The following is a 24,994-nucleotide window of genomic DNA, read 5'->3' as shown; positions in this document are numbered from 1 at the left end:
AGGCGCGGAGGAGGCGGGCCCTGCGGCAAGTCTGGCAGAGGCGCGAGGCCCTCCTCCCGCCTCTCCGCCTACTCCAGCCTCCGCCGCCTCAGCTTGCCGAGCGAGCCCTGCGGCCGCCGGAGCATCTCCCGCGGCGGAGCCGGAGCCGGATGGTCAGAGGAGCCCGGCAGCCCCAGCAGCCGCGGAGTCGCCTGGCCCCAAGGTGGGGCGGGAGCCGGGCGGAGGCCGGGGTTGGGGATCGGGCGGGGGCGAGGGCGCGGGCCCAGGGGCAGCGACTCGGGGCGCCGACACCGGAGGGCTGGGGGCGCCGAGGGCCGGGGGCGCGGGCTGAGCGGCGATCGCATCCTGGAGGCCGGGCGAGGGGCGTGCGGAGGAACGGGCGCCGAGAGCTGCGGCTGGTGGCGCGGGGCCGGGAAGGGCAGGGCGCGCGCCCCGCGGAGGGGCCGTGGAATGCGGGGGGCGCGGGGCCTGGAGGGGCGGGGCCCGGAGGGGCCGTGCACGGGCGGGAGGGGGTGGGCGCGGGAGAGCGGAGGCTGGGGGGATTGCGGGGGTGACGCGGCAGACAATGAGGCGGTGGAGGCGGCTGGTTTGGGGGAGCTGGGCTGTGACGAACAGAGGCTGGGGATGGGGTGACGGACCCGGAGGCTGCGCGGGCGCTGGGGGGACGGGGCGTTCGTCGGGTCGGGTCCCGGCGGGTGCAGGGCCCAGCTCGGCTCTTGGACGGGAGTTGGAGTTACCGTCTTATTTGTTTGCTCTGTAGACTGACTGGCACAGTGGAGAAACCACCTCGGAAACGGAAAAGCAGGTAAGGCGAGAGCGCCTTCCTCTGTGGCTTCGTGTGTCCCTGGTCGCTTGGCCGCACCTGTGCCGTCCTGCATGCTTGCACAGTCAGTGGATGAAGTTTTCTATTTGGCCCGCAAGGTTTTTCTTTTGAGGACTTAAAATTGCTGCCTCTACACTTTTTTTTCCTGCCTAGAATAAGGTGGGAAACATGGAGAATTGAGAAATCCTATTTTTATTTATTTTTTTTACTTTAGTCATAATTTCAACTTCTGGGACAGGTGTTTGGCATACAGTGAAGACATCCACACCCCCTTGTCAGAGTGCATGGGTTTGAGTCCTGGTTCTGCTTCCGCTCCAGCCACCTGCGATTGCACAGCCTGGGAGGCAGCGGGGGATGGCTACAGAGTGTGTGTCCTCGGCACCCATGTGAGAGACCCAGACTTAAGGGCTTTGTCCTGGCCCAGCTCTGGCTGTTGCAGGCATTGGAATGATCTCTCTTTCTCCCAGCCTTCTGCCTAAATAAAAATGAAAAAAAATTAAAAAGCCAAGATCATATATCATATAGCGTATTCTGAAAAAATTTTCCACTTCTCCATCATGTTTGAAAAGCTGGTGTTTATGTGCCAGATACTATGTGCAAGTCATTATATGTACTTCCTGTAATCCTCAAAGCATTGCGAGTGTGCAGTGTATTGTGTCACCCAGGGACTGAGGCCTAAGATGTCAGTATTTGGCCAAGATCACACATTTAATACATGTTAGAACCAGGGTTTGAATCCAGTCTGACTCCAGAGCTTAAGCTATTATCCGTCATACCGTCATGCCTCTAATATATATACCATTAAAAATAGTTTTTTGTTTTTTTTGACAGGCAGAGTTAGAAAGTGAGAGAGACAGAAAGGTCTTCCTTCTGTTGGTTCACCCCCCAAATGGCTGCTACAGCCAGCGCACTGTGCTGATCTGAAGCCAGGAGCCAGGTGCTTCCTCCTGGTCTCCCATGTGGGTGCAGGGCCCAAGCACTTGGGCCATCTTCCACTGCCTTCCCGGACCACAGCAGAGAGCTGGACTGGAAGAGGAGCAACTGGGACTAGAACCCGGGGTGCTGGCATCGCAGGCGGAGGATTAGCCAAGTGAGCTGGGGCGCCAGCCTAAAAATAGGTTTTTAATTGCTCTATATGTTTCCACTGTCCGTCGACCATAACAAACTCACATGGAAAAATAGAAAAACTGGAAACAGAGGGCTTAAGTGCACTGCACTGAATTATCCTTTAGTAGTGAAGAAGAGGATTTATTCCACACATTTTTGTAGAATTATTTGTCTGCGAGTCAGAGATCCCGTCTGCTGGTTCACGCTCCAGCTTGGAGTCTGCGGGCAGGTGACAGGATCCCTGTTACCTGAGCCATCAACTGCCACCCCTAGGGCTGCACTAGGAGGAAGCTGGCGTCCGAGCCAAAACACCCGATCTCGGGCTGGCATCTTTCTTTTTCTTTTTAACATTTATTTATTTATTTGAAAGAGTTACACACACACACACACAGAGAGAGAGAGAGAGAGAGACAGGTCTTCTATCCGCTGGTTCACTCCACAATTGGCTGCAACAGCTGGAGCTGGGCTGATTCAAAGCCAGGAGCCAGGAGTTTCTTCCGAATCTCCCACGTGGGTGCAGGGGCCCAAGCACTGGGCCATCTTCCACTGCTTTCCCAGGCCACAGCAGAGAGCTGGATCAGAAGTAGAGCAGCCGGGAGTTGAACAAGCGCCCATATGGGATGGTAAAGCCACTGCAGGCAGCGGCTTTACCTGCTGTGCCACAGCAGGGGCTGGCATCTTAACTGGGAGGCTAACCACTCACTTCCATCTATAAATGCTTATAAGTCTAAACATATACCAAATATTTCTGATGAAGATTTAGATTCTGAAATAAGTACAAAACACATGCTAAATTTCAAGTTATTACAAAAAAAGAATGTAAAATTTCTCATTACTGGAGTGGGCAGTGGATTACGCTGCCACTCGGGACAGCTGCTTCTCATCCAGCTTCTTACTAATGTACCTAGGAGGGTAACAGATGGTGGCCCGAGAACTTGGGACCCCGCTGCCTATGTGGGAGACCTGGATGGAGTTCTGTGCTCCTGGCTTTGACCTGGCCTCGCCCTGGCTGTTGGGGTATTTGGGGAGTGGACCAGTGGATAGAATATCTATCTACCTCCCTCTCTCTCACCCTGCCCTGCCCTCCCTTCCCTTTCCTTCTATGTCATTCTGCCTTTCAAATGTTTTTTTTTAATTCCTCATTAATAATTTTATGTTAATTATATAGTGAAGTAATATTTTATGTGTATTCGATTAAATGAAGCTACTACCACACTTATTTTTCCTTGTTTCTTTTTATTTTTCCTAATATAGCTATCAGAAAATAAAAAGCATTGCTTATGTGGTTTGCATTGTATTTTGGACAGCTGTGGTTTACCTCTCGTTATCCCACCACCAGACCCTTAGAGTAGCTGCCTGACCCGCGTCCCTGTCCCCATCCTGTGTGGTCCATTCAAGCTGACCTAGTCATCCTCACGCGGAGGATCCTCTGTGGTTCCACGTGGCCTGTTGGACCTAATTCAGACTGTTTTAGCCTAATCATGTAAAAGGACCGCCTTTATTTCACCTGCACCTACCTTTCCAGCCACGGAGATGCCACTTACAGACCCATTAGCTGTCTAGTTGCTGTGATTTTACTTTCAGATGACGACTTCGAGATGAGTAAATTGCGCTAAGTGACCCTGCTTCGCATGCCGTTCCCAGAACTTACGTTCTTTCCGTGCTTTGGTTCTTATTGACGTGAATTCTTTCTTCCTGGAATACTTCTCCTTCCCAGGCTCCTTCCCTTAAACCTGGGCTCAGACGTCACGTCCCCAGTGCAGGCTTTCCCCACCCTCCTTCCCCTTCCTCTGCTCTACCTCCTTCCCTTGGGAGACTGTGCATACCCTTATGTGTAATCTGAACTGTTTGAATCCAGCTCTGTCAAATACAAGTTGTAAGATCACATGCAAGTTTAAGTTGGCCGGCCCGCTGCTCAATAGGCTAATCCTCTGCCTGCGGCGCCGGCACACCAGGTTCTAGTCCCGGTCGGGGCACCGGATTCTGTCCCGGTTGCTCCTCTTCCAGTCCAGCTCTCTGCTGTGGCCAGGGAGTGCAGTGGAGGATGGCCCAGGTGCTTGGGCCCTGCACCCCATGAGAGACCAGGAGAAGCACCTGGCTCCTGCCTTTGGATCAGCACGGTGCGCAGGCCAAAGCATGCTGGCCATGGCAGCCATTGGAGGGTGAACCAACGGCAAAGGAAGACCTTTCTCTCTGTCTCTCTTTCTCACTGTCCACTCTGCCTGTCTAAAAAATAAAAAAAGAAAAAAAAAAAGTTTACATAGCAGTGACTCTCAGCTTCCTCATCTGTATAATGGAAATAATCGTCCAACCCCTGTTGTGGCCTAGCAGCTAAAGCCGCCACCTAAAACGTCTGCATCCCCTGGGCACAGTGTGAGTCTCAGCTACTCCGCTTCCAATCCAGCTCCCTGATAAGGCCTGAGAAAAGCAGTGGAGATGGCTCAAGTGCTTGGGCCTCTGCCATCCTTGTGGGAGACCTGGATGAAGCTCCTGGCTTTGGCCTGGCCCAGCCCTGACCACTGTGGCCATCTGGGGAGTGCACAGTGGATGGAAGATCTCTTTCTCTGTCTTTCTCTTTCTATAACTCTGACTTTCAAATAAATCTTAAAAAGTCCAACCCCACTAAGGGGTTGCTACATAGAAAGTAAACAATGAAATTTAGGTTAAAAAGCAATCATCATATGCCTTTTATTTTCCCCCCTCTTCAAAACGTACACAGTCTGGGGCCGGCACTGTGGCATAGTGGGTAAAGCCACTGCCTGCAGTGCTGCCATCCCATATGGGCGCCGGTTCAAGTCCTGGCTGCTCCATTTCCCATCCAGCTCTCTGCTATGGCCTGGGAAAGCAACAGAAGATGCCCAAGTCCTTGGGCCCCTGCATCCCCATGGGAGACCCACAGCTCTGGCTGTTGCAGCCATCTAGGGAATAAATCAGAGGATGGAAGACCTCTCTCTCTCTGCCTCTACCTCTCTGTAATTCTGCCTCTCTAGTAAATAAATAAATAAATAAATAAATCTTTAAAAAAGGAGTAGACAGTCTAGGCCAGCGCCGCGGCTCAGTAGGCTAATCCTCTGCCTGCGGTGCCTGCACACCAGGTTTCTAGTACCGGTCAGGGTGCTGGATTCTGTCCCGGTTGCTCCTCTTCCAGTCCAGCTCTCTGCTGTGGCCCGGGAAGGCAGTGGAGGATGGCCCGAGTGCTTGGGCCCTGCACCCGCATGGGAGACCAGGAGAAGCACCTGGCTCCTGGCTTCAGATCAGTGCGGTGCGCCGGCCACGGCACGCCAGCCGCAGCAGCCATTGGAGGGTGAACCAATGGTAAAGGAAGACCTTTCTCTCTGTCTCTCCCTCACTATCCACTCTGCCTGTCATAAAAAAAAAAAGTATACAGTCTAGAGGATTGAAAAAAAAAGAAATTAAGGCAAAGAAAAAATGAGAGAAAACTAAAATTAAAGAAGGGGCAAAATTAGTATGTAGACCAGAAAGTATTGCACAGTTACTAAAGGTAGCTTCCTTATTTGGCTCTTAGTTTCCTGGAATAAAGTGAAAAAAATAAAGTTCAATTTCCAGATTCATAATGTCTATAAAATCAAATGTGTTGTTGAAGAAAAGCATAACTTTTCTTGACTGTTGGATCTGATACACATTTTTCTCACTCGTCGTCATAGTGGGAACACTGTGATCCCAATGATAAATATAATAGTGAGTTTGTAAAAGTTGCTTCTAATAATGCTGTTCAATGTAAGTTGAGGTATTGCCAGCGAACACTTTCCCAAGGGCCTAAGTGATGTAACCTGTGGCTTGGTTCAGAGACAGGGATGTATGTGCTGCAGTTATGGGTGTTTTGTTCACTGCTTGTCCCCAGCACCTGGAGTAGTGCCTGATGCTTAGCAGGTGGTTTACTGGGGCCAGGTGTGTGGTACAATGGTTAAGTCACCCTGTGGGATGCCTATATTTCATATTGGAGTACCTGGTTCAAGTTCTAGCTACTGCATTGCTGTCTAGCTTCCTGTAAAAACCCATCCTGAGAGGCAGCAGATGATGGCTCATGTGGGAGACCTGGATTGACTCTAGCTCACCCCAGGCTGTTCTAGGAATTTGGGGAGTGAACCAGTAGATGGATGATATTTCTCTTGTGTCTTTTCAAATAAAATGAAAAAAAAAAAGTTTATTGAATTATTGTATGAATGAGTCCTTAAACAATTTTCAGAATATTTCTCATAACCAAGTTTCGATTAGCATCCAGACAACAATGAGTTTAAAATAGCTCAAGGTCTCAGCCAGGAATCATGAGAGCATGTGTTCTGTGTTCTGCATGTCTGATTCTGGTCAGATCCTAGTCAAGTCTGGAGTTTGGAATGGACAGCTGGCATACTTTTTTTTTTTTATGATTTATTTATGTATTTGAGAGGTGGAGTTACTGACAGAGACAGGGAGAGACAGAGAGAAATGTCTTCCATCAGCTAGTTCACTCCCCAAATGGCTGCAATGGCCAGAGCTGGGCTGATCCAAAGCCAGGAGCCAGGAGCTTCCTTTGGGTCTCCCACATGGGTGCAGGGGCCCAAGCACTTGGGCCATCTTCCGCTGCTTTCCCAGGCCACAGCAGAGAGTTGGATTGGAAGAGGAGCAGCCAGGATATGAACTGGCACCCACGTGGGATGCTGGCACTGCAGGTAGAGGCTTAGCCTGCTACACCACAGCACTGGTCCCAGCATCCATTTTTAAAAGTCTTTTGGGCAGGACCATGAGTTTTTAGAAAATAGTTCTGAGTTCATTTAAGAACAGAAAATAAAATGGCCAGTTAAGACCCTGAAGATGGGGCCAGTGTTGTGGTACAGTGGGTTAAGCCACCACCTGCAGTGCCAGCATCCCATATGGGTGCCGGTTTGATGTCCCAGCTGCTCCACTTCCGCTCCAGCTCTCTACATTAAAGAATGTAATGGTTGTATCCAAACTTTCTGAGATACAATGTGTCGATTTCATGTTGTAGTTATAGAAATTTCGATATCGAATGATATCTGTCTGATGAACACTTCAGGATGGGTTTGTTTATTGAATGGAGCCTGAAGCACCCCTTCAAGTTGACTGCTGTGCAGAGTTGTTGAGGATCATATATTCTATTATATTTTGGAAAGCACTTGCTGAAGTATGATTTTAGAGTAGTTAGTGAGAAATCATTTATTTTAATAGATATTGGTTAGTGGCTGAGTTACCTTTTGAAGACGTTACTGAGGAAGAACTTCATAACTAGTGAGCCAGTCAATAAATTGGTGGCAAGAGGAATTAGTATACAGTGAGGCTTGGGTGATCCAAAATAGCAGGGTACTGTTTAACGCCCGTGATAAATTGTACTGGACTGAACGGAGTTTCTAGATTAGGGAACGTGAGTTCTGTATGGTTTTTTTTTTTTTTTTTTTGAAAATTCTGAAGACTTCAGTATATCTGTGAATAATGTTTGGGTTATGAGTTAAGAGAATCTTTTCAGAACCTGTTGGGAACATGGCCTGTGTGTTTGGAAAGAATCTTTTTTTTTTTTAAGATTTATTTATTGAGAGGCAGCTTTTACCGGGTCCCCCACATAGGTGCAGGGGCCTAAAGACTTGGGCCATCCTCCACTGCTTTCCCAGGCCATCAGCAGGGAGGTGGATTGGAAGAGGAGCAGTCGGAACTCAAACCGGCACTCACATGGGATGCTGGTATCACAGTCAGTTGCTTAACCCACTGTGCCACAGCACCAGCCCCATTTGGAAAGAATTTACATTGAGAGCTTTATTGTATTATTTGCGGGCTTTTACTATTATTATTATTTTTTTTTTTTTGGTGAAGAATCCAAGCATCACTTTGATGGTATATGTAATTTGGTTGGGAAACATTTGAATGCTTTCTGGTTCTCGGCTTTGGGGTTTTAGGCATGAGTGAGATGTGGGCCCTGCAGGGGAAAAACTCATAAATTAGTGGGGGAGACAGACACTGATGTAAGAGATAGTGTAACAACTTTGTATATTCTGTATACACTGTATATATTCAGTATATACAAAGGTTAATAGTATACAGTATACAAAGTATATACACTATTATATACTGTATACAGTACATACAAAGGGTAGTAGTAATTTTGTATACTGACAGAGAGGGCAGTTTCCATAGACAGTCCTGTAGTCCCTGAAGGCTCAGAAGATTAATCAAGGAGGTGGTGTGACTGCTGAAATGACGGAGAGCCTGGATGTAAACTGCCCAAAGATGAAGTCTTCATGAGCCAAATTTAGGCCCCAAACCAGGCCAGTGTGAGGTGTGGGTGCCAGACTAAGCAATGCTTCCAGCTGACAGGGGTGGAGGCTGCCTCCTGGGGCACATTTAACAGTGGAGACTTCTTGGGTTGTTCCAGCTTGGGGCGTCTTGTGGATAGAGGCCAGGAGTGCAGTTGAACATCCTGCACCCCCCAGGACAGCCTCTGGATCTGAGAATTCACTCGGGCTGGGAGCTCCTGGGCAAGAGTGCGAGTCTCAGCTCTCCCAGTGCTAGCTTTGGGCTCCTGGGGCAGTATCAGCCTCTGAACCTGTTCGCTTTTCTGCAGAATGAGAGTAGTGGTAGCGTCCACCTTGTAGAATCAGTCCTGTCTTCTAAACGTCAGCACGGTGAGTGTGGAGGTTTTTGTCTGTTTCCTTTACTACTGTCGTCCCAGTACCTAGAGCGGTGCCTCCTGCAGAGTGAGCCGGCATCCCCCTTTGTGGGTGGCAGTTGAGATGATTCGATGGACTAACGCACGTGAAGTACGTGGTGCATGCAGTGACGACTCAGGAAATGATAGCTGCTACTGTCATCCGCCTAAATATTTTTATTTTGCTTTTTCCTTCTAGTCTTTTTATTTTTTTAAAGATTTGTTTATTTATTTGAAAGTCAGAGTTACACAGAGGGAAGGAGAGACAGAGAGAGAGAGGGAGAGAGAGAGGTCTTCCATCCGCTGGTTCACTCCCCAGTTGGCCGCAACGGCTGGCGCTGCACCCATTAGAAGCCAGGAGCCAGGAGCTTCTTCTGGGTCTCCCATGCGGGTGCCGGGCCCCAAGGACTTGGGCCATCTTCCCCTGCTCTCCCAAGCCATAGCAGAGAGCTGGATTGGAAGTGGAGCAGCCAGGTCTCAAACTGTCGCCCATATGGGATGCCAGCATTAACCTGCTGTGCCACAGCGCTGGCCTTACCTTCTAGTCTTTTTAAAAATCCGCTTTGTTAGGTGTTATCTGCATGCAGTGGTTCTCAGCACTCAGTCTGCAGCGCTCCGACTGTGCTCAGTTGTGTGATCTGTGACTGGTTGCCCCTGCAGTCGTGATACAGAAACGTTACTACTGCTGTCCTACAACCCTGTATTTTTTTTTTTTTTCAGAGATTTTATTTATTTATTTGACAGGTAGAGTTACAGAGAGAGAAACAGAGAAAGTTCTCCCATCCTCTGGTTCACTCCCCAGATGGCCAGAACAGCTAGAGCTGAGTTGATCCCAAGCCAAGAGCCAGGAGCTTCCTCTGGGTCTTCCACACAGGTGCAGGGGTCCGAGGACTTGGGCCATCTTCTACTGCTTTCCCAGGCCACAGCAGAGAGCTGTATCAGAAGTGGAACAGCCGGGACTTGAACTGGCACCCATATGGGATTGTGGCGCCACAGGTGGAAGCTTAGCCCACTACACCACAGCAACGGCCCTCCAACCCCGTATTGCCAGGGTTCCCTTGTGGTCATGACTCACAACTGTTGGACTTTGTTTCATTTTTAAAAATTGTTTTCATTTCTTCTTTTCCACAAGATTTGTTTATTTATTTGAAAGAGTTAGAGAGAGGGAGAGACTCTCCATCTGCTGGTTTTCTCTTCAAAGAGCTGCCTTGGCCAACTGTGGCTAGGTCAGGCTGAAACCAAGAGGCAGGAGCCTCCTCCAGGTCTCCCACATGGGTAGCAGGATCCTAAGCACTTGGGTCATCTTCCACTGCTTTCCCAGGCACATGAACAATGAGCTGGATCAGAAGTGAAGCAGCCAGGGTGTGAATAGGCACCCATATGGGGTGCCAGCATTGCAGGCAGCTGCTTTATCTGCTATACCACAACTTCAGTCCTGTATTTTCATTTTTTAAAAAGATTTATTTTATTTATTAAAAAGGCAGAGTTACAGAGAAAGAAGGAGGGAAAAGTAGAGAAATCTTCCATCCGCTTGTTCTCTCTCCAAATGGCCACAAAGACTGGGGCTGGGCCAGGCCAAAGCCAGAAGCCTGGAGGTTCATCTGAGTTTCCCACATGGGTGCAGGGGCCCAAGGGCTTGGATTTTCTTCTGCTGCTTTTCCTGGCACATTAGCAGAGAGTTGGATTGGAAGTGGAACTGCTGAGACATGAGGCTTAACCCATTACGCCACAATGCCAGCCCCTATTTATTTTAATTTTTATTGAATGGCAGAGAGACAGGGAGATATCCTTAGTCCACTGGTTCACTCCCCAAATGCCCACAACAGCCAGAGCTGGGCATGCTGAAGCCATGAACTAGGAACTCAGTCCCAGTCTCCCACATGAGTGGCAGGTGTCCAAGTACTTGAGGCATCACTCACCTCCCCCACAGGGTGCACATGAGCAGGAAGCTGGAGTTGGAACTGGGACTGCAACCCAAGCATCTCTTCAGTGCTGCGCTAGACTCCCACCTCTGATCTTTATTTTTATCACTACCTTTCCAGAATTTCATATAAATGAAATCGTGTAGCAGTCTTTTATGTCTGCCTTCTTAACACTTGGCATAATGCTTTTGGGATTCATCTACATTATCATTTATAATTGTAGTTTATTCTTTTTTTATTGCTGAAGAGCATTGCATTGTCTGATTGTACCACCACTTGTTTATATCTGTTCCCCAGTTGATGGCTGCTTGGCTTCTTTCCAGCTTTTGGCTAATCTGAAGACAACTGTTAGGAACATTTGAGTTAGGTCTGTTCAGACACGTGTTTCCATTTCTCTGAGTGGATGACCAGGAGTGGACTTGCTGGGTCTTAGGGCAAGTATGTATTTTTAAAGTTGCCAGATTTTTTTCCAAAGTGGCTGTACCATATTGCATCCTGCTAGCATTTATTCCATATCCTCACCAATATTTGGTATTGTCATTCTTTCTCTTTTAAACCACTTTATTGGGGTATTGCTAACATAACAGTGGGCTGCACATATCTAGACTGTGCAGTGTGACGAGTTGTGAAACACACGTGTACTCTTGAAAGCAGCACCACTGATTGCCATTTGGAGGGTGTTTGGAGGCACATAGCCTGTGGCATTAATTTGCCTTTCTCTGATGCTGATGATTTTGAGTAGTTTTACATAATTAATTTGTTATTCATAAAACTTCTGGGCATACCACTGTGGCTCAGCAGGTTAAACCACAGCCTGCAGTGCCGTGTCCCATACGGGCCCTGTTTCAAGTCCTGGCTGCTCCACTTCCCATCCAGCTCCCTGCTAATGCCTCTAGGAAGGCAGCAGAGGACAGCCTAAGTGCTTAGGCTCCTGTACCCATGTGGGAGATGTGGAATTAGCTCCTGGCTTTGGCTTGGTTCAGCCTTGGTCATTGTGGCCATTTGGGGAATGAACCAGCGGGTGGAAGATGTCTTTCTGTGTCTCCTTTTCTCTCTCTATAACTCTGCTTTTCAAATAAATAAATAAATCTTAAAAAAAATTTATGACGTGTCAAATTTCCCACATTTTATTATTTTATCAGTTGCCTGTCTTCTTCTCTAGTTATAAGAATTCTCTATATATTCTAGAAATAGTGTTTTACCTGGTATGTGTTTTGGAGATGTTTTATTCCGTCTATGGCTTGTTTATTTTCCTAACAGTTTCTTGAGGGGGTTTTAATTTGAATAATAGATTGAGTGGGAGCATTTTTCATCCAGACAGCATATGTGGGAGCAAAATCAAGTTGGAGGGGTAAGAGTATGAGTTTATTTTTGGTTCTATTAAGTGTGAGGTGCTTGAATGAACCATCTGTAAGCAAAGAAGTAAACAATACAGATTTGTTGCTGAGAAGAGAGATTAGGACTTGGGGTCCAGATTTAGAGGTGACCTAAGTCGTGAAAATGAGTGGAATAGCCTCGGAGAGCATGTTGAATGCAATGCCAGGAATGGAATGTTACAGTGCTACGGTGCCGAAACAGGCCGCTGTGCTTTCTCTTTGAGGTGTTGGGTTTTTCTCCGAGAGAGATCTCTGTACTCTCTGGTGAGACACTGCGATATTCTAGAGATGGTTCTGTGGAAAACTGAGCAGACATTTTCTAATTGCTGCTGAGACACGGGAGAACCTCTGTGATGGCGTTTGCCTCAGCAGCATCTGCATCGGATGCAGTGGTTTTTTTTTTTGTTTTTTTTTTGTTTTTTTTTTTTTTTTTGACAGGCAGAGTGGACAGTGAGAGAGAGAGAGACAGAGAGAAAGGTCTTCCTTTGCCGTTGGTTCACCCTCCAATGGCCGCCGCGGTTGGCGCGCTGCGGCCGGCGCACCGCGCTGATCCGATGGCAGAAGCCAGGAGCCAGGTGCTTTTCCTGGTCTCCCATGGGGTGCAGGGCCCAAGCACCTGGGCCATCCTCCACTGCACTCCCTGGCCACAGCAGAGGGCTGGCCTGGAAGAGGGGCAACCGGGACAGAATCCGGCGCCCCGACCGGGACTAGAACCCGGTGTGCCGGCGCCGCAAGGCGGAGGATTAGCCTAGTGAGCCGCGGCGCCGGCCGGATGCAGTGGTTTTGGGGATGGTTTCTGGTAGCACGTGTCGGTGAAAGCTGAGGGCGCCGTGCCAGCACTCAGTGCTGGGACAGCACATCCTGCAGCCACCAAGATAGCGCGGTCAAGGTATGCAGCGTTTTCATGGTAATACTCTGTTCAGGAATGGAACCTGGAAGAGTCGAGCATAGACTTTGCAAGGGCATTGAAGAGAGCCCAGGGATCCCCTGGGACTCATTCAAGGGCTCTCTGGAGGGTGGGGAGCCTGGAGTGGCCAGAGAAAGATAAGCAGGCTGGCCTGTAGGCCCTGCTTCTACTTTGTGCATGAATGTGTATATTCTTAATGTGGAGAATTTCAAGTGCAGACGCACTTAGAATACTCCCGTGAACCTGAGTTGGTCATCACCGGGCTTCCTGTTTTATCTTCGCACCCCTGCTGCACCCGAAGCCCGTTGCATTTAGCATCTAATTCACCTTAAATATTTCAGCATGAATTGTTGAAAGCTAAGGACTCTTTTAGAATACATAACCACAGTACTGTTAACAGTGACTTTAAAAGGAACAATATTGCTTAAGTGTCATCAGACATCTCCTCAATATTCAGATTTCCACAGGTAAGCTTAGACTTGGAATCAGCCATTCTTCTAAGGGGAAGTGTTCTTTCTAACATCACTCTTCTGTCCTTTTTATACTTCAAATATTTTATTTTTTTTATTTTATTTAAGAGGGGGAGAGAGACAGAGAGAAAGACAAAGAGATATCTTCCATCTGCCGCTTTACTCCCCAGATACCCACTGCAGGTGGTGCTGGGCCAGGCTGAAGCCATGAGCGGGGAGCTCAAGCCATCAGGTCTCCTTCGTGAGTAGGGACTCAGCTACCAAGGCACCGTCTGCTGCCTTCCCAGGGTACACATCAGCAGGTAGCTGAACCAGAAATTGAGGAGCTGGGATAGGAAGCAGGCACTCCAGTATGGGATGCAGTGTCTGAACTTCCGCGCCAAATACCTGCCCCCGTCTTATATCCTGAAATTCCATTTTGGTAGAAGTTTGCTTGAAAGGATTATGTGACCTAAAAATATTTTTTTAAAGATTTGTTTAGTTATTTGAAAGAGTTAGAGAGAGGGAGAGAGAGAAAGAGATAGTGAAAAAATGCAGACCACTCCACGAATGTGCCTGTCCTCCTTGCCCCGGGGGCATGCTGGCCTGCTCTGCATCATTCCAGTTTGTGTAGGTGCTGCCCAAGAGAGCACCGAAAGAAAAAAAAAATTTTTGACAGGCAGAGTGGACAGTGAGAGAGAGAGAGACAGAGAGAAAGGTCTTCCTTTTCCATTGGTTCACCCTCCAATGGCCGCTGCGGCCAGTGCGCTGCAGCCTGCGCACTGCGTTGATCCGAAGCCAGGAGCCAGGTGCTTCTCCTGGTCTCCCATGCGGGTGTAGGGCCCAAGAACTTGGGCCATCCTCCACTGCCTTCCTGGGCCACAGCAGAGAGCTGGATTGGAAGAGGAGCAACCGGGACAGAATCCGGCACCCCGACCGGGACTAGAACCCGGGGTGCTGGCGCCGCAGGCGGAGGATTAGCCTAGTGAGCTGCGGCACCGGCCAAGATAATTTTGAAAGCAACAAATCTGGAAGTAGATTATAAACTGTGTCCCTCAATAATTTTCCATAAATGTAATTTCTCTTCTTTAGCCTTTTTTTTTTTTTTAAGATTTATTTTATTTATTGGAAAGAGCTACAGAGAGAGGTAGAGACACAGAGAGAGGTCTTCCATCTGCTGATTCACCCCCCAGATGGCCACAATGGCCAGAGCCATGCCATTTGAAGCCAGGAGCCAGGAGCGTCCTCCAGGTCTCCCACATGGGTGCAGGGGTCCAAGCACTTATGCCATCTTCTACTGCTTTCCCAGGCCATAGCAGAGAGCTGGATCGGAAGAGGAGCAGCCGGGACTCAAACTAGCGCCCATATGGGATGCCAGCCCCTCAGGCCAGGGATTTAAACCGCTGTGCCATAGTGCCGGCTCCTTCTTTAGCCTTTTGATAAAAGTTGAGTAGCACACAGTTGGGATAAGATCCTGACATACAGGTAATCTATAAAACCAATTATGACTGAGTCTATTGAGAAATCAAGTGAACTGGTGGGGCGGTGGCCTGGCTCACTAGGCTAATCCTCCACCTGCGGCGCTGGCACACCAGGTTCTAGTCCCGGTTGGGGTGCCGGATTCTGTCCCGGTTGCTCCTCTTCCAGTCCAGCTCTCTGCTGTGGTCTGGGAGGGCAGTGGAGGATGGCCCAAGCGCTTGGGCCCCTGCGCCCACATGGGAAACCAGTAAGAAGCACCTGGCTCCTGGCTTCGGATGGGTGCAGCGCCAGCCATGGCGGCCATTTGGGGGGTGAACCAATGGAAAAGGAAGACCTTTCTCTCTGTCTCTCTCTCTCTCACTGTCTAACTCTGCCTGTCAAAAAAAGACAGTTTTCTTCCATGACAGGGAAGGAAGCTATTAAAAAAAAAAGTGAACAGGTGGTAGAATTGATTTTTTTCTTTGTTATAGAAATTGTGTATTCCTAACCCAAACATATGGCTTTCCTACAAGACATGGACTTTTCATTCTTTCTTTCTTTCTTTTTTTTTTTTTTTAAGATTTGTTTGTTTATTTGAAAGGCAGAGTTGTAGAGAGAGAGGAGAGACAGAGAGATTCTCCATCTGCTAGTTTACTCCCCAAATAAATGCAACAGCTGGCTAGGGCAGAGCCAGGCCATAACCAGAAGGCAGGAGCCTTTGCCAGGTCCCCCATGTGGGTAGCAGGTCCCAAGCACTTGGGTCATCCTCTGCTGCTCTCCCAGGTGCAGTAGCAGGGAGCTGCATTGGAAGTGGAGCAGCCTATGTAGGATGCTGGCATTTCAGGTGGTGGCTTAACCTCGAAGCTGGTCCCGGAATTCACATTTTCACAAAACAAACACAAACCTCCCCTGAGGCCAGGAAGCAAATAGGACTCTTGGCTGGGGATCGGGGAATTCAGTGAAAATCAAGCACCCATTGATGTTTTAATAATTGATCCAGCTGGGTTTTCTCTTCAGTATTTCTTTAGTCCCTGTGGTGGTTTTAAAGATGAGTATACAAATTCTTTGATTCTCCTTTGTTTAAAAGATGGACTTTAATTCTCCTTGCCTTGAGTGTGGGCAGGACTTACTGACTCCTGGTGAACAGAATAAGGCAGAAGTGATGAGGTGTCATTTCCCAGGCTTGGGTTATACAGAGACTGTGGCTTCTGCCTTGGTCTCCCTGCCTCCCTCTCCTTCGCTGTCTCTCTTTCCCTTTCTCATCACTTGCTCTGGGGAGGCAGCCCTGGATAGAGGCGAACGAGCAGCCTAGTGGAGGGCCATGTGGTGAGGAAGCAAGACCTGCCAGCGACCACGAGTGCGCTGGATGCTGATCCGACGCTGGCAGCCTCAGGAGTGGCCCACATGAGTGACTTTGGAAGGGGTCCTCTTAATCTAGCTGAGCCTTGGGATGACTGCGGCGGCAGCCAACAGCTTGACTCATTGTCCTGGCTGCACAAAGGCTCAGTTATATGAGCCCGTGATTTTCCTTGGAGAGTCTTCTGTCTCTCAGCACCGGCTCCGTTGTACACAAGGGGCTCAACGTCTGGCTGAGTTTCTCTCGTTCTGGATAGGTCTCTGATGGATTGTGTGTGTATGTGTGTGTGTGTGAGAGAGAGAGAGAGAGAGAGAGAGCGCGCGCGCGTGCACGAGAGAGAGCATGTGTGTGTGAGAGAGCGAGAGAGGGCGCGCGTGTGTGTGTGTGAGAGCGCGTGTGTGAGAGAGAGTGTGTGTGTGTGTGAGAGAGCGAGAGAGAGCATGTGTGTGTATGTGTGTGAGAGCGTGCATGTGTGTGTGAGAGCGAGAGAGCGTGTGTGTGAGAGCGAGAGAGCATGTGTGTGAGAGCACATGTGTGTGTGAGAGAGCGAGAGAGGGCACGCGTGTGTGTGTGTGAGAGCGCGTGTGTGAGAGAGCGTGTGTGTGTGAGAGAGCGAGAGAGAGTGTGTGTATGTATGTGTGTATGTGTGAGAGTGAGAGAGAGCGTGTGTGTGTGAGAGAGAGCGAGAGAGAGCATGTGTGTGTATGTGTGTGAGCGCGTGCATGTGTGTGTGTGAGAGCGAGAGAGCGTGTGTGTGAGAGCGCGTGTGTGAGAGAGCGTGTGTGTGTGTGTGTGAGAGAGAGAGCGTTCGTGTGTGTGTGTGTGGTGGAAGCAGCTGTCTTATGACAGAAGGTGTGGAAAGGCAGTTCACTCTAGACAGTGAAGTCCTCATTTCCGAGTCATTGCACTGTTTTCTGTCCATCCTCACAGACTGGGAATTAGTCAGTCTCCTACTTGTGTTTGCCCTTGTTAAAGGAATTGCTGGAAGTTGGTGGCACAGTGGAGTCAGATTTCAACTCCTTGTTTGAAGTTGAGGAAGAGTGGGACAATCAGAGCCAAGTACAGTGATGGCCCATTGTATGTGTCCACTTGACTGGGCCGCTGGATGCCTGGACCTTTGTCCAAACATTATTCTGAGCGTGCGTGAGAGGGTTTCTGGATGAGAGGAACATTTGAATCAGTAGACCGAGGAAAGCGGATTCTCCACTGCCATCCAGTCGTCTAAGACCCGCCTAGAACAAACAGCCGAGAAGGGGAGCTCCTTCTGACTCCTCGCACTGAGCTTCAGTCTTCACGGGCCCGGTACTGGGAACGAGGTCTGGGCTGCTGAGCCTGCTGGCTCCTGGGCTGGAACTGACACCATTGTCGTTCCTGGTTCTCAGGCCTTCGGGTTTGAACCAGAACCGCGTCTGTGGCTCTCTTGGGTCTCCAGTTGGCTCACTGCTGATCTTGCGAGTTCTCAGTCTCCATCACGATGTGAGCGGGTTCCTTATAAGCAATCTATATATATATGTATATATACATATATATATATATATACACACACATATATATATATATATATGAAAATTTTGGAAACCAGTGAGTGGAATGATGGCTGGAGACATTTCTAGCTCTAGGATATGAGCAGAGGTGCAGCGTAAGGGTGACATCCTGTCAGACCGAGTCTGGTGAGAGGATGGTGCAGTGTGCTTGTGAAATCCCGTGGCCGTGGCCGGGGCAGGTTTCTAGGCACGCTGCATGCCCTCGGGGTTTGGTTCGTTTCTTTTCCAACATTTATTATGTAACCTGTTGTTCTCTACCTGTCCATCCTCCTGTGAAACAGGATTCAGGCAGCTTGGCTTTCCTGGCCGTTAACTTGACACTGTTTGCATCTTTGAGGATTTTTTTTTACTGCAAGTAACAACAGAAATGAGTTGAGTGAATTTTAAAAATGCATATTAGAATTTTACTAAAAATAAGCAGTTTTCCTGCCCTTCCTTGCGAGGTAGATGAGATGGCTCAGTTTTCTGTAGCTCTGAGAGTAAAGGCAGTAGACTAAGGAATGTCAGAAGTCTCTTCCAGCTCCATGTATTTGATTTTTAGTGAGAGATTACTTATTTTCCTTATTCTATTGCTCTTTTAATTGGGGAACTATGTAACTTTTCTTCTATTCTTTGATATCATCTGATTCTGAAGATAATTATTTGTAGGCCATTGAATTCATTTCATCAAGGAGAGGGAAACTCCAGGTTATTGTCTTTAATCTCTCTACCATTTGCTTTTTAAAATTTTTATTTATTTATTTTAAAGATTTATTTGAAAGTCAGAGTGACAGAGAGAGGGAGAAACAGAAAAAAGAAAAAGATCTTCCATGGGCTGGTTCACTCCCTACATGGTTACGTGTCTGCAATAGCTAAACCATCTTTCACTCTACAGTGTGGCCTGGGCACTCCTCCCACATGCAGGTGCAGCCCCTGTGCCTGTCACTAAAGCAGGCCAGGCCTTTGCAGTTGTCTCCAATAGAGCACTGCTCCCAGGATGCCATGTGACTGCCGGGGCTAGGGCATACAGAATGCCCTGCGTGTCTTCCTTTCTCTCTTAGGACACTCATTTTTGGAATTTAGCTATCATGTTGCCCTATAAGGAGCCCCGGCAACATGGGAGGCCTGTGAAAGAGAGACACTGAAGCTCCTGGCCCTCAGCCCCAACTAGGCTCCCAGCGAACATCCTGCTCAGCCTGTCAGCCACATGCACCAGCTGTCCCAAAAGCTGATCCTGACCCACCCAGATCCTACCCGAATGACCCAGTAGATGCCTACGAGAGGAGAGCCAAGCCACCCCAACTGCAGATTCATGAGCATGCTGAAGATTCTTGCTGTTATGTAGCAGTAGGTAGCTGCATTAGTATTCCATTTTTCCAGAGTCTTGAACTGCCGCAGCTGTAAGAGCCAGATCTGTTTCCACCTGCAGGGGCACTGATAGTCTCATAAGAGAGGAAAAGTAGACTAGGTGTCCTCTTTCTTTATAGATTCTTTTCTCACTGATTTTCATATTGCGTATCTATCAGGTTATGGGGTTGTCTGAAACAAGGAAGCAAAAGTTGGCTAATAACGTCCCTGCCCAGATCATTCCATTCTTGTGCTGTTCTAATTTGGAAGGTTGTGTGTCCGTTAATGATAAGCAGTACCTCGGGGAGACTGGCGTTGTGCTGTAGTGGGTTAAGCCCCTGCTCGTGATGCCGGCATCCCATAGCAGAGCCCGGTTTGCACCCTGGCTGCTCTGTTCCCGTCCAGCTCTCTGCTAATGTGCCTGGGAAGACAGCAGAAAATGGCCCAAGTACTTGGATCCCTGCCACACACAGAAGACCCCGAATGCAATCTGTTTTTTTATTTTTTTAAATAAGAAGTATATATGTGGATAACTCCCCCCCCCACCTTACCCCCAACCTGTTCTTCATTCTGGGTTTTGCTTTCTGTATTCCTTGCACTGCTAAAACGTAAACTCTATTAGGGCAGGGATATTTTCTTCTTTATAAAGGACACTGAAGACTGTAAACAGTTTTGGGAACAAGCACCTATCCATGCCTGCACAGTCTGAGGCCTTGCCCCCTTGTCCCTCCTGCCTGGGCCTCCTGTGTCCACAAGGTGGCTCCCTGTGGGTTTTGCACTTTGCTACCTGCTCTTTAAGGGGGTTTGGAGATTAGCCACACGCTGAGGCAAGGCCTCTGGAAAGCCATGGCGGCTGAATTGCAGACAGGTACCTGGACCCAGACATTAAGGCTAACACACTCTACAGTTGTGACGACAAAGGAAAAGTTCGAGCTTCAAAACCTGAAACTTACGGAGATTCTTCATTGAAAAGCAGATTGAGGAGTTCAACGTTTAGCCAGCATGACAGGAGAAATCTAGAAACTTTTCCCCAAGACGTATCAATAGAGCTGTTGCTTACCTTTCCCTAAGTGGCTTGAGAAATGCGCCAGGCCACTATTGAAGCACCCTGAACAGATTCTTCCAAAATAGAGGTCGGTCAGTGGGGAAGAAGATGGCTGCCCGTCAGAGCCGGTGCTGTGGTGCAGCGGGCTAAGCCACGGCTTACAGTGCCCACATCCCATATGGGTGCTGATTGGAGTCCTTGATGCTCCACATCTGATCCAGCTGCCTGTTAATGTGCCTGGGAAAGCAGTGGAGGATAGCGCAAGTCCTTGGGCCCCTGCACCCACATGGGATGCCTGAAAGAAGCTCCTGGCACCTGGGTTTGGCCTGTCCCAGCCCTGGTTGTTGTGGCCATTTGGGGAGTGAACTAGTGGATGGAAGATCTCTCTCCATCTCTCCTTCTCTATCTCTGTAACTCTGCTTTCAAATAAATAAATAAATCTTAAAAAAAAAAAACACCACATGGCTGTCCATCTCATGTTCTCCTCTGTATTGACAAGCAGTCATGTTTGTTAATGTGTGAATTTTGTGGACAGACATTCCATGTAGAAAATTAACGTAATCAGTTGGAAGCCAGAAGTCTGCTTCCAGAAACTGAAGTCAGAGACCTGACTGGCAGCAGATGGCAGTTAATTCACCTGCTAGGCAGTCGATTGACTTTGCAGCATGGTCCTGCCGAAGAGGGATTGTGCAGAGGTTTCCCAGAAATAACTATTCAGTCAAAAAAAAAAAAAAAAAAAAAAAATCCAGCCGGGGGCACCTGCACAGTGTGCTAGGGAAGGAATGGCCTTCGCACAAGAGGAAGCACGCGGGGTGCAAGGCAGAAGCAGTTCATGAGCGTGGCTGTGGAAGAGTGAGCGTGAGCGGCATCAAGTCTCTGCTGTTCTTGCCGGTCTCACAGAACAGGCAGCAGCTGAAGTTCCCATTTTAACTGACTTGGAAAATGTGGTGTGACCCCTGCAGTCTGGGTGGCGGTGGGGGAAGGTCCGTGAGCATGCTGCAGTGGTGAGCCTGCTGGTGGCAAAGTCCTGTGCAGCTCTATCACTGGGGACACGGTGGAGAGGATGAGGGAAGCTGGCCTCGTTAACTGCCGGTGCTCCTCTCGCAGAAGGAGAGAAGCCAGGCCATGAGGGAGCTGCAGAACAATCCCCTGGAAGCAGCTGCCCTTAGGCTTCTTCACAGGCCGCTCCCTGAATGACCCTACAGCCAGGGCCTCAGCCAGGAGCCTGGAACTCAGTCTGGTCCTCCTGTACAGGCGTCAGGGGCCCAAGGACTGGGACCATCACCTGCTGCCTCCCACGGTGCACACTAGCAGGAAGCTAGAATTGGAAGTGGAGCTGGGACTTGCATCCGTTGACTCTGATGCAGAATGTGGCCATCCTAAGCCGCTTCGTCAGTCGCTGCATCAAATGCCTACCCCTTAGTTATTTTACAATGAAATCACACACACACACACACACACACACACACACACGCCAGAAAGGTCTGTGTGACATATATGGACTTTAAAGAACAATGATATAGGGCTGGTGCTGTGGTGCAGCATCCTTGTCAGTTTGACCTCAGGTCCTTGAGGTGTCTGAGTACATAGTCTGGGAACCATGTCCTTGGAGTATTAATTATATGATTACTTCCAGGGAATAGAAATCTGGATAATTGTTGTTCTGCTTTTATAATGAGCATATAATTAGAAAACCTATATTTACTTTAAAAATATTATTAACTAAGATTTACATTTTATTAATTTTTTTAGGCTTTGCCTAATGTCCTTTTTCTGTCCTCCTTTGGACACCACGTTACATTTAGTCATCGCATTTCCTCAGGGTCCTCCTGACGGTGATGGTTTCTGGGCCTTTCTTATATTTGATGGCCTTGGCAGTTTTGAGGAGTTTTGGTCAGGCATTTTGTAGACTGTCTCTAGATTGGGATTTGTCTGGTGGTGTTCTCGTGATCAGATGGGGATTACAAAGTTTTAGGGAGGAGGACCACAGAGATAAAAATGCTCCCATCATGTGATACCATGGGTACAAGCTCCCCACAGACTTACTTCTGTCGATGTTCTGCTTGGCCACGTGCCTGAGACAGATTTATTTATTTATTTGAAAGTCAGAGTTACACAGAGAAAGAAGGAGAGGCAGAGAGAGAGAGGTCTTCCAACCACTGGTTCACTCCCCAATTGGCCGCAATGGCTGGAGATACGCTGATCTGAAGCCAGGATCCAGGAGCTTCTTCCGGATCTCCCACATGGGTGCAGGGGCCCAAGCACTTGGGCCATCTTCCACTGCTTTCCCAGGCCACAGCAGAGAGCTGGAGCGGAAGTAGAGCAGCCAGGATTTGAACTGGCGCCCATATGGCATGCCAGCACTGCAAGGGGCAGCTTTACCCACTCTGCCACAGCACCGGCCCCAGGTCTACTGTTAACTTACTCTTTTGCTACCCTTTTTCATACTGTAGTCTTTATAAGGAAGTTCCATGTACAGTCTACACTTAAAGAAGGTTTAGCTCCACTTCTTTGAAGGCAGACTGTCTACAGAATAAATTTAAATTCCTCATGGAAAATTTGCCTCTTCTTTCCCCATTCCTTTGTCTATAATCTCTATTTAATCCTATATGTATATAATTGGGTTATATGGATATTTTATTTCATACTTGTGTTATTCAATTCTACTTCACTTATTTTATTGCTCTGATCGTTCCAGTGTTGGCTGTTGGGAGCTCTTTCAGTTGGCTGCTATGTCCTTTTGGCATCCCACCATCATTATGGGTTTTGTTTTGTTACTTTTTTTTTTTGACAGGCAGAGTGGACAGTGAGAGAGAGAGACAGAGAAAGGTCTTCCTTTTGCCATTGGTTCACCCTCCAATGGCTGGCGCACTGCGGCCGGCGCACCGCGCTCATCCGATGGCAGGAGCCAGGTACTTCTCCTGGTCTCCCATGGGGTGGAGGGCCCAAGCACTTGGGCCATCCTCCACTGCACTCCCGGGCCACAGCAGAGAGCTGGCCTGGAAGAGGGGCAACCGGGACAGAATCCGGCGCCCCAACCTGGACTAGAACCCGGTGTGCCAGCGCCACAAGGCGGAGGATTAGCCTAGTGAGCTGCGGCGCCGGCCTGTTTTGTTACTTTTTAAAGTACTTCCTTGCTCCGGCACTGCAAGATGCTGCAGACACGTCTTGTATATTTTCTGCTTCAGTCATGGAATCAGACATTTCCCGAAGATGCCTTTTTCCTCCTTTAGAGAATGATGTTACTAGCCAAGATCTGGGTACTGAATATGCTTGTTGTTACTGGGGCACGGTGTGGTTTTAATCTGTACTCTGGTGATTGATGAAGTCAGGCACCCTTGTGTATATTTATTGGTTATTTGTATATCCTGTTTGTCGCGTGACAAACCCAAGAGCAGCACTGAGTGGTTAGGCCCATGACTGAATGGCTTATAAAACCTAAAGGATTTACTCTCTGGCCTGCTACAGGAAAAGTTGCTTACCTCTGTCATTGTAACCATGTTAATATCAGTTCTGGGTTGGCTTTGGTTGGTTGATTTTTCTCATATGCTTGCTTCTTTTTTTTTTTTTTTGACAGGCAGAGTGGACAGTGAGAGAGAGAGAGACAGAGAGAAAGGTCTTCCTTTGCCGTTGGTTCACCCTCCAATGGCCGCCGCGGCCGGTGCACCGCGCTGATCCGATGGCAGGAGCCAGAAGCCAGGTGCTTTTCCTGGTCTCCCATGGGGTGCAGGGCCCAAGCACCTGGGCCATCCTCCACTGCACTCCCTGGCCACAGCAGAGGGCTGGCCTGGAAGAGGGGCAACCGGGACAGAATCCGGTGCCCCGACCGGGACTAGAACCCGGTGTGCCGGCGCCGCTAGGTGGAGGATTAGCCTAGTGAGCCGCGGCGCCGGCTCCATCCTCTACTTTTTTTTGACAGGTAGAGTGGACAGTGAGAGAGAGACAGAGAGAAAGGTCTTCCTTTTCCATTGGTACCTGCCCCCCCATGGCCACTGCAGCCAGCACACCTCACTGATCCGAAGCCAGGAGCCAGGTGCTTCTCCTGGTCTCCCATGCAGGTGCAGGGCCCGAGGGCCTGGGCCATCCTCCACTGCCTTCCCGGGCCACAGCAGAGAGCTGATCTGGAAGAGGAGCAACCGGGACAGAATCCGGTGCCCCAACTGGGACTAGAACCCAGTGTGCCGGCACTGCAGGTGGAGGATTAGCCTATTGAGCTGCGGCATCAGCCTACTTTTTTTTTTTTTCTAAGAATTATTTTATTTATTTGCAAGACAAGAGTTACAGACAGAGGTAGAGCCAGAGAGAGAGAGAGATCTTCCATCCGCTGGTTCACTACCCAAATGACTGCAATGGCCAGGGCTGAGCTGATCCAAAGCCAGGGGCCAGAAGCTTCTTCTAGGTCTCCCATGTGGATGCACCTTGGGCCATCTTCTGCTGCTTTCCCAGGCCATAGCAGAGAGCTGGATTGGAAGTAGAGCAGCCAGGACTCGAACTGGTGCCCGTAGGAGATGACAGTGCCACATGCTGGGGTCTAAACCCACTGCACCACAGTGCTGGCCCCCATCCTCTTCTTTTATGGCAAGACCATTCTGTATACCTTATCAGGAAATTAGAAGATTTCCAAGTCTGACTGGCATGGACAGGCTTTCGTTTCTGTGTGTGGGTTGCAGATACTGTTCCCAGCAGTCCTTTCGAATGTTTTCCTATGCCTTTGGCAGTTTGCTCCCAATCAAAGGTTGATCGGTGCTTGGCAGAGTACGGAAGAGAAGCTCCCTCGAGATCTCTGGCTTTTTCTCTCTGCAGCTTTCTCTGTTCTGTGAGCTCCAGCTGCCTGATCTCCATGGACTCTCAGTCCTGTCTTTCCCACTCAGGACATCTTGGGTTCTGCCTGGGTTTCCCTTTCATGTGCCACACTCTGAACACGCTCTCAAGACAATGAACTGGGCTGTTGTCCTCCACGTTGTTCTCCAAGATCACTGTTCCTTGTTGTCTAATGTACAGAGAACTGACAGCTGCTTTTAGTCC

General features: G+C 48.9%; 1 protein-coding gene and 1 non-coding gene across 12 annotated transcripts in view; one reads left to right on the top strand and one right to left on the bottom strand.

Annotated features, from left to right (window-relative positions):
• Nucleotides 1-24,994, top strand: part of SCAI (suppressor of cancer cell invasion) — a 166,004-nt gene continuing 141,010 nt past the window's right edge. For all 11 annotated transcript variants that reach the window (XR_016212023.1, XR_016212032.1, XR_016212030.1 and 8 more), the window contains exons 1-2: nucleotides 1-202; nucleotides 761-805. Coding sequence is in view for 3 of the 11 variants with exons in the window: in XM_089302577.1 (XP_089158703.1) it covers nucleotides 150-202; nucleotides 761-805 (98 nt within the window). In the remaining 8 variants the exon portion in view is untranslated. The remainder of the gene's footprint in view (nucleotides 203-760; nucleotides 806-24,994) is intronic.
• Nucleotides 13,788-13,892, bottom strand: LOC127485122 (U6 spliceosomal RNA). The gene has a single exon (XR_007912297.2). It is a non-coding gene; the product is annotated as a U6 spliceosomal RNA (small nuclear RNA).

This window comes from Oryctolagus cuniculus, chromosome 1, assembly GCF_051225735.1.
Source record: "Oryctolagus cuniculus isolate XC-2025 breed Fujian yellow rabbit chromosome 1, ASM5122573v1, whole genome shotgun sequence".
NCBI lineage: Eukaryota > Metazoa > Chordata > Mammalia > Lagomorpha > Leporidae > Oryctolagus > Oryctolagus cuniculus.
This window is presented reverse-complemented; position numbering and strand designations above follow the sequence as displayed.